Genomic DNA, 9675 nt, shown 5'->3' with positions numbered 1-9675 from the left:
TAGGTCTATTGAATCTGGGACAAGTAGCCTAAAGCTTAGGCATATTAGTTATTGCCTATGAACAGAGAAATCAAATTTCAAAATAAAATAAACATCAGTGGCATTAATTTAGGCTATGCCTCTCTTTTCTGCACATCGCAGGCGCTCCATCTGTGGTCAGTCGCACAAGTTTGTCCCAAGGCAGCACCATTTAATTTACACATTTGGATACCTATCAAAGAGATCTTTCCCCATTGTTGTGCCCTTCATTGATTTAAATCCCAAAAGGTCCTCTGTAACGCACAGAGTCGAGTCCACTCAACGGATGAACGGTGAGGCTGCAGACAGTGGAAGGGCTGAAACACACCAAACGCGATTTTAAAACGGCAGACGCTTCAAAAACGCCTTGGCAAAGTGCGGCGGGCAAAACATTCGCAGGATCACCAGGCTATTTTGGCCAGCGCCTTGGAAGCGGAGCTGCGTGCGCAACCTGCCTGGGCCGAGTGTGACATTGATGAGCGGTGCGCCTCCGCGCCTTGCGCTGGAAAGTTGAGAATAGTTCAACTTTTAAGCACATTTAAAAAACGCTAGAAAAACGCAACGCGTGGCGGAGAAAAGGCGCACACGCAAGGCACGCCGTACCATAGGAAACAATGCATTTGCTAGCGTCCCGTTTTTAAAAACGCGTTTGGTGTGTTTCGGCCCGAACAAGGGCTCGCGCTTGCTGGCCTAAATTGACGTAGGCTACCAACGCGGTGGCAGTGCATTGTGGGACTTGCAGTATTAGCAGTCGTGCGACATACCGGCGGCCGCGGCAGTCCAGCTCTGATAAACATTAGATATTATCTGGCGGGCCTTGAGTTTAAAATATGTGGCTTAGAATAATAATAATAATACACTACAATGCATGGTTTGCAAGCACCGTAGTTGCTATTTAAACACACGTCCCCAGATAGTAGGCCTATGGCCGTCACGCCTTTTAATGAGCTACTCCTCTTAAGAAGAATACAGGAAGAAGACGTCAAGACCTAGCGTCTGGACTGGCAGATGTGGAGTGAGATTTCTGCATTGAGTAAAAACTCAAAGCCGTCAAGTCCTGTGTCTAGCGTCTTACTGTAAAACTCCCTTCAGAGTTCACAGTGATATTCATCCAGGAAGAAAACAGTCAGTGATTGAAGCCACAGGCCAGCTACAGGAAAGGATCTGCGCTCGTCATAAGAAAGTTTTTGAAATATTTTCTCGTAGCTAGGCTACTGATCAGAGTTGTATATGCTATCTGTGCCAATGGAAGAACATAATGGGAATGACATGTCACATCTGCAGCAGAAAGGACTGAGAAACAAGTGAGTTGGCCACTGGATCTACACTTGGGTCCTAATTTTATTTGAGGGGTTAAATATTACAAATGTAATGCGTTCGTATAAATACAGGAACATTATACTTATTAAAGTCTACTCATTTTCTGCAGTGACTTTCTTAAGGGTAAGAACCAGAAAATGATTACTGGGTGCTAGGTCCAATGTTGTATAAAATCTGTCAATCATTAACAGCCAACGTCTACCTGAATACAACACCTTACCAGAGGTGGATAGTAACGCTGAAGTGTTTTTTTCTAATACATTTTGTTTGTACATTTAATGCAGTATGCGTTTCACTCTAACAAAAAATGTAGCCTACTTATAATCCGTTACATTAGGCTACACACCTCTCGCTACTTTTATATTAAATAAATTGTATTCACACATGCGCAGCTTCTAGCATACATTCAACGCTGACTCCTCTGACTACATAACACACAGGACTACGTAGACGCCGCATTGGCCTCTGGTTCGTAGCCCACGTCAACGGCGGAGCGAAATTGAACCGCTTGACAGTGGAAATCTATGGAAGTCAACCCGAAAATCTCTGAGTGGAAGTCGGGGGGGGGGAGGTTGGGCTGCATGGGGCTATGCACACTGTAGGCCTCGATCCTAGTGTGTGGGTTATTGTAAGACTGAATAACACATAGGCCTACCGTCCGTTAGAGGGCTAGCCTACGCAGAGCCTTCTTCAGATAACCTAAACATCTCATGTAATCTGGCATTCTTCAAAGTATAGTATGACTTCTAGCATTTCGTTCAGTGCACAATTTAATGAACATTATTTTGTAGTAGCCTGTTCATTTCACGTAACTTCAACTATGTCCCAGCCATACACAGCAAAAACAGTTCTCCCATTTATCATCTTGGTAAAAAGTCAATATTTGCGAACCAAATATCTGACAGTGGTAAATATCTTAAAGTGGCAATACACCATTATTCAATACCGTCAAACAGCATCAAATTGGCAACAATTATTTTTAACTGAATATTTTAAACATAATTCACAGTACGCTAAGCAAAGAATCTAAGGATGCCTCTCTCTGTCTCTGTCATGTATTTCTTTAGACTTTCCAGACTGTTAGTGAATGTAAGTGACCCAGTGACTTATCCTGCATCACTATTAACCAAAGTCTCTGTTTTCAGGCTGTGAGGAAATCTGTCTCCACACTAGAGGGGCAGCTGGGAGATTTCTGCAAGCAGGAGGTCATGAAGATATCAGCTGGTTGGTCACATTCTTGCAGTGTGTTTACTCTGCTCATGCATGTAATTACTAACAGTGCTTCTTCTATCTTTGGGAAGCATTAATTAATACATTGGGATGGTTAATGTAGGAATTGGGGAAAAACATGTACCAATGATTTGTGAAAAGCATAGACAGCATGATGTCATGCCCTTCCGTTATGAAGAGATAAAGCCACCATTTGTCAGTATAGAGCTGTCACACGGTGAAATTGCTGCCAGATTCTGCGTAGTGAGTGCTTTTTGGAACCAGACCAGGTTGAATATTGTTGAGGTCCTCCCAGAACTAACCCATGCTTGGTTCCTTTTGGCTGCTTCACTTTTAAGATGAGCTGTCTATACCTTTTAAAGTCATTGACGTGTGTGTACACAGTCCTAATGAGGTTGAGTGACTCTTACATGAGCACATCTCCATCTTATCAGCGGTAGAGGGGCTCTGGTACTCCATGATTTGACTAGCTGAAGAGTCACAGTGGCACATAGAATCTAACAGGTTCCCCCCACCCACCTACATATGCACGTAAGCACACACCCCCACCCACCCACATTTGCACATAAACACACCCACCCACACACACATACAAGGTTGAAGGCCTTTAAAATGTAAGCATCTGGATAATCATGATGCCACTTAATCTTCTTTATATAATCTCTACTGATTTGATTTGAAATGAGCATGCTGTGATGTCTTTAGCATTTATTACGAAGTTGAATTAGTTATAGTGCAATATTTTCTGTCTCAGTGTCTGATATGCAGGCTGTTTTTGCTGAACCAGTAACTAGAGAGGAGTTCTTACAGTGTAAGTTGGACATGCAAGCTAACACACACACACACACACACACACACACACACACACACACACACACACACACACACACACACACACACACACACACACACACACACACACACACACACCTATCACAGATAGAAATCTAAGTTTGTCCTGTCTTCTCCTCCGTCAGACTCCTGTCGATTCACACTGGACCCAAACACAGCAAACAGAAACCTCCATCTGTCTGAGGGGAACAGGAGGGTGGAAATGAGAGATGAGGTCCAGTCATATCCTGATCATCCAGAAAGATTTGATGTGTGGGAGCTGGTGCTGTGTAGAGAGGGTGTGACTGGACGCTGCTACTGGGAGTTTGAGTGGAGTGGGGTGTGGGTTGATATAGCAGTCTCATATAAAGGCATCAGCAGGAAAGGAGGTGAAGAGTGTAGGTTTGGATTTAATGACCAGTCCTGGAGTCTTACCTTCACCAGCTCCAGCTCCGGCTCTTTCTGGCACAATTCAAAAAAGATTGATCTCCCTCTAGTGGCCAGCTCCAGAATAGGAGTGTATGTGGATCACAGGGCAGGGACTCTGGCCTTCTACAACGTTTCTGACACAATGACCCTCCTGCACAGAGTCCAGACCACATTCATTCACACTCTCTACCCTGGGTTTGAGTTAAGTACTGGATCATCAGTGAAGCTGTTGTGATCACATCACTTCACGACCTCACATACAACACACGACATACATGTAAGGACTTGGCAGCTGGCCGTTAGTTTCTCTGATCTAGGGGGCAATAACTGACTGAAGCCATTCACTCATCTCTGGAGCCCAGCTAATACATCGCAAGCCAGTTGTTACATTATGAGTTGTTGTGTGAGAAATGTCTTGTTGAGCCCTGAGTTGAGTACCCTGTCCCACAATCCTTTCAATCCGATCATAAAGTGTTTTTTTTTTTACTCTGAAGTAGCAGCCTTACTCTATGTATATAAGATGTATCATAAGCGTAGAGAGTATAAATTGTGCTTAATAGTTTGGTGGATGTGGGCAGCTACAAGAAGAGGGTTTCTGCAAGTGGATCAGGTTGAAAATATGCAACAGCATCCCACAGTGGATACAGTCTAGAGTAGGAGAGGGGAAAAAGAGACAACGTCAGTGGACAGAGCTAAGTTGCCTTTATATTCATGTAATTATAGGTTAAGGTGATGAGGAACAATGTTATCACAACCATTAGCATATCCAGGCAAAGGTCCAACTCTATGGGAGAGAACAAAGACAAGTTAGTAAACAAAATATCAGTCATACACACACACACACACACACACACACACACACACACACACACACACACACACACACACACACACACACACACACACACACACACACACACACACACACACACAAAAGATTTAACATGCAAATCTCTATGTGCCTAGTTATCTAAACATCAATCTCATTATGCTTTGGCATGCCACAGGCTATCCAGGGTAAGGAGTAGGAAGGCTGGGGAGAAAACCCCCTCGCCAGCACAAACCCAGGTTATGGACATTGACCAATAAACTTATAGGTTTTGTAGTTCTGCAGGACTTTTATTTTGTATCTCAAAATTACCAAGATTCTAAGAGAAGATTGTACAGTTGACATGGATATTCTTACAAAACATTGTACAGTTAAAATATACAAAACCTACAAATACATACCTTATTTTTTTCTTTATTTTGCCTTTCACTATAGAAGAAGATAGTGAAAATGTATGTACGCTATTTGAAGTATAATCATTGGGTTTTTCTTAGATTAATCATGTATTTCAATCATATATTTCATACAGTATAGTCCTCGACTAGATATGTCTGTGTTAAATATCCCATACACTTTGTCAACTTCAGCAAATTGCTCCTCACTGTCCTCTAGCTGTCACAGACCTGGCTCTTTGAATGGGAAACAAACATAATGGCTCGGGTCGAGCCCATAAACAATTCTTGCCAATAAACATGTTGCTTCAGGAGCACTGAAGTAAGGGTGTGGTTTGATTGGCTGTTGAGCTCAAGTATCGACAACCTTTCACCAGAATTGCAGACTGTATCTTTAATTGGCTAGTAGACAAATCCCCAGAGAACCAAAGTTTATCTAGATGAATGGCCAGCGTTGTCACTCTCGATATTTCCTCTCCCATGTGAGAGAATGAAATGAGAGTTTGAGAGAAAACTCAAAATACTGTGAATTTCAACAGTATTGTTTGAAATATTGTTCAGAATTGCCAAAATGATACACCAGTTATATGTTTTTCCTTGTTCAGATTTTTATAAAACCTTATACTGCCTCAGATAAAGTTTTCAGAGGAATATAACACAGCCCTGATGCATTGATAGCATTGAGTATATTGTTATGTAATTGCATACTTATTTGCTCCAGTGTACAATTCATGTTCACATTAAAACGCCAATGACATCCAGCTATTTTGTATTTGTGGTGGAAAGGGCTGCTGCTCAGTGAAGATTGCACATGTAGAGATTAGATGAAAGGAGGCAGAGAGAATAATGTCCAAGATAGCACATTATCTGTCTGCTCCCCTCAACTTATACATTCCTGGGACATTTAGGGAGGGCTTCTGCCAGGTTTGGGGCACCACAGAACACTACAGTCAGGAGATGGTAGTCATGGTGACTGTTCAGTTTGTCAGCAACCTACAATATGTCCCCTTGAGCTATTGCACTTAAACAATAGAGAATCATTTGTATTCTTGCAATGGCATACAATTCCCCAAGAAACTCCAATTCTGATATATTTCTTTAGAGTTTACATTTTCAAAAAATCTACTGATTGATGTTGTAGATAGGGAGAAAACCTTTATTTAGTCCAGAGATACGAGTTTCCAAACTTCTCTAAGTACCCAGTCCTTGGTAAACACTGAGTCCTGCTGAGAAATGTATCTCTGTACAGATGCCATGACCAGTCATATCTCACTACATAGGTGTTGGCTATGGTTGTTCAAGTGACATAAATCAGCTAGTTCTTGTCGACGTGTCTTTGATTCACACACATACACAAAGAAAGATATATGTGAAATAAATTGCTTTAAATACATTATTGTTCACAGTTACTGCTGGGCCAATGAAGTCTTAAAATGTTCTATACCGATCTCCACAAACAAATGAAAAAGATTAAAACAGAATTGTTATGCATAAAGTGTTTATTGTATATCGATAGAGAAGCGGTACATGTGATTACACTTTGTGATGCATGTGATTACATTGCAGTACAAATAAATAGTATTATATCAATTGGAATACATGATATTGATACATAGCCTTAGTTATGTGGCTTTTTACTTTGACGGATATATTTCTTTTACTCTCATATACTGGATGAGAGCAAAATTGCCGCGGTGGTATTCTTGGCTGAGGCTGTAGTTTGGTTTCTGTGGAGAGATAACTCTGCTGGTTTCCTTCAGTATCTTCTTCAGCGACTCAGCCCCTTCTCTTCAGACTTCTGTTTCAGCAAAACAATTGAAGTAGATATATGAGAAGAATTAAGAGCAGAGTTATTAGTTAGTCATATAAGCAACCACATCCATAGAGCCATTCTCCAAAATATGCACTAAACTGACTGAGGGGAATAATACTTACAGCAGTCGAGTGTCTGCAGCCACTGTTTAGAAATCTCTACACCGTTCATCTGGCAGATTTTGGCATAATTGGTCATGACCCTGCAGAGCATCCCCTTGTCTCCGTCGTGGACGCACATGTTGTAAAGGCAGTCATCTAGCAACTTCCCTGGCAGGACCTTGGCATGACAGGTGGAGAACGCACCGTTCTTCTCTCCGACCTCGCCACAGTAATCCTTCTGTTTATAGAGCGTCTCGTCCTCTGCTGTACAGACTGGGCATTGACCTTGGCAGGAGTGCCAGCAGGTGCTGTTGGACTCAGGGAGGCTCCAGGCTTCTGCCCACTTGGCAAGGTTGGTGAGGGGGGTGCTATCGGGCATGGAGAAATCATCTGCCTGGTCACCGTTGTAGGTTCCACACATGCCCTCAAGATTGTTGTGGTAGCTGCTAGGCACAGTGACCTGTAAGACCTCCCCCCAGTCGAAGACAATATCCACTCCGAAGTCTGTGTTGATGAAACCCTGGTAGGACTTCTGGGTAATTCTGATTTTCCCAGACTTGAGAGTAAGAGGGAGCTTAAAAGTGGCGCCATCAACCTGGAAAACAACATGGCCAACCAGACAGATTCAGTCTGAGATTAGTTTCTCAGTGATCTTTTCTTTTTTGAATACTGCAAAATGTGAATGTTTACCACAGTGTTTGTAAATGCACAAAATAAGAAATGCGGATGTGTTTGAAATAAGATTTGAATTGACTGTTACGCACCACCACTGTGCCAGGATAATGATAGACAACAACGATCTTGACACCTTCAATGCTGATGGTTGCGGTCTTTAAGTAGGAACCTCTGTGCAGATTTTCCATCTCGGTTTCAGTCACAATGCTGAAAGGAGTCAGGGTGTCGTCCAGACCTGTCGTCTGAACCAGGGTGTATATGCACGAGCCCTGGAAAGAGAAAAGCTTTCCATCGAAGCTCCGGTAGTGCGGATCCCCCATGACCCAGCAGGTAGCCTCGGACTCTGCCACACACTGGACATTGGTGCCATTCTTGACGCACCTCTCCTTTTCACGGCACTTCTTTGCCTCACAAGGGTCTTTCCAGGATATGATGAATTTTAAAAACATGATCAACATAAATCATTATTGATTAGATTATGTAAATTAAATTCATTATTTATAATAATAATAATAATAAGCATCATCATCATCATTCTTTCTAGATTTCATGAATAAATTCTGTCATAATCTGTTTTTGCCAACTGTATAGGAGAAAGGTGGAAAGAAATACTACAATTTCCTCAACTCAATATCCAGTAGCAAAGACAGGGGACTCACCCAGTTGATAGCAGTTCCTTACTCCTCCCCTGATATCACAGACCTGTTCTGCTGTGCACTGTGTTTGCTCGCATGAAAACACACCATCTACACAGGTGCACTTCTCCGTGCAGTCTTCCCTCACCACCGCCTCCCCAGACTACAGGAAAACACGAGATGCTCAGTCATTACTCACATCCAGTGTGCTTACACAACACTACACCACTACCATGACAAATGTGGAATATCCTGCTTTGTCATGAAAAGGAACTAAGTCAGTCGATGACGAAAGCTGGGTTTGACCAGAACCATCTTGATCAGAACCTGATCAGGTTCATCTATTGGCAAACACGCCTAAACACGAAGACGCACACACAAATACACACACACACACACACACACACAAACCTTATAATATCGTCCATCAGCCACACATCCACATTTCCCAAATGACTTGCACGTCCCTGCGTCAAATGCAAATCCATCCACGCACTCACATCCCTCCTGGCAGTGTGAGCACTTCTGAGGTGTAGTTAGACTGGCACAGGTAGTGGAACAGGTGTCAGCACAGAGCTCATACTGACTGTCCTTGGGGCACTTCATAGCTAGGGGAGAGAGAAATTGAGAAGAAAATCAAATGCTTTGGGTGAGTATGGTTTGATACACGGCATCAAAAATGGAATTCAGTCAGTGGTGCTTCGCTATTTATAGATCAGATTACAGCAGACAATGCAGTCACAAAGAGCATATGCATATCATATATATAGTATAAGTTACATCATATATACAGTATGAGTATACATTATATTAGGTACACTCACGACAGAATGTTTCATTTCGCCAGCTGTCAACCGAAGCCCCAGATTCCTGGCAGACAGCAACGTAGTTTTGCAAGTGTTGACAGAGGACATCTTTACTCCCCCCTTGGTCTGAAAGGTCTTTTACGCATTTATCGAAGTACTCCTGTGGGGGAACAGTTGTATGGCACTTCGAAAATGGACCCTTTATGTCTTTCAAGATGTCGCACAACTCTTCGGACTCCTCCTGCTTGTCTGGCCGTGGAGTGGGACACTGAGAACCACAACCTGTCTGACATTTCACACCCTTCTGAGCCACTACCCAGCCCTTGGCGAAGTCTTCTGCTGAAAGGGCCTCGGTACCATAGGGTAGGGCAAAATCATCAGCTGGGTTGTCGTTGTAGTTGCCACAAAGGCCCAACAGTACGCCTTTGTAAGAGGATGGCATTTCCACTCTGACCATGGAGACGGTGTCATAGGTCACCTCCAAACCAAAGTCAGTCTGCAGAATGATGAAGAGGCCATTCTGATAAACTCGCACCTTCCCGTCGTCCAGTTGGAGAGGGAGATTCACTCTGATACCATCCAGCTGTCAGTGGAGA

General features: G+C 42.9%; 1 protein-coding gene across 2 annotated transcripts; it reads left to right on the top strand.

Moving 5' to 3' along the window:
• Positions 1-622: 622 nt before the first annotated feature.
• LOC105893875 (stonustoxin subunit beta-like) lies at positions 623-4701 on the top strand. 2 transcript variants are annotated; one of them, XM_012820343.3, is made up of 4 exons: positions 623-1322; positions 2484-2562; positions 3323-3379; positions 3546-4701. In XM_012820343.3, exons 2-4 carry the CDS (start codon positions 2547-2549, stop codon positions 4061-4063), a joined length of 591 nt encoding a protein of 196 aa, XP_012675797.1. In that variant the 5' UTR covers positions 623-1322; positions 2484-2546; the 3' UTR covers positions 4064-4701. The 2 variants fall into 2 exon arrangements, with proteins under 2 accessions (XP_012675797.1, XP_031426578.1); XM_031570718.2 differs by lacking the exon at positions 3323-3379 and having other exon boundaries at positions 624-1322.
• Positions 4702-9675: the final 4974 nt, after the last annotated feature.

This window comes from Clupea harengus, chromosome 7 (assembly GCF_900700415.2).
Source record: "Clupea harengus chromosome 7, Ch_v2.0.2, whole genome shotgun sequence".
Taxonomy (NCBI): Eukaryota; Metazoa; Chordata; class Actinopteri; order Clupeiformes; family Clupeidae; genus Clupea; species Clupea harengus.
The sequence above is the reverse complement of the archived record's forward strand: the minus strand, read 5'-3'. Positions and strand labels throughout refer to the sequence as shown.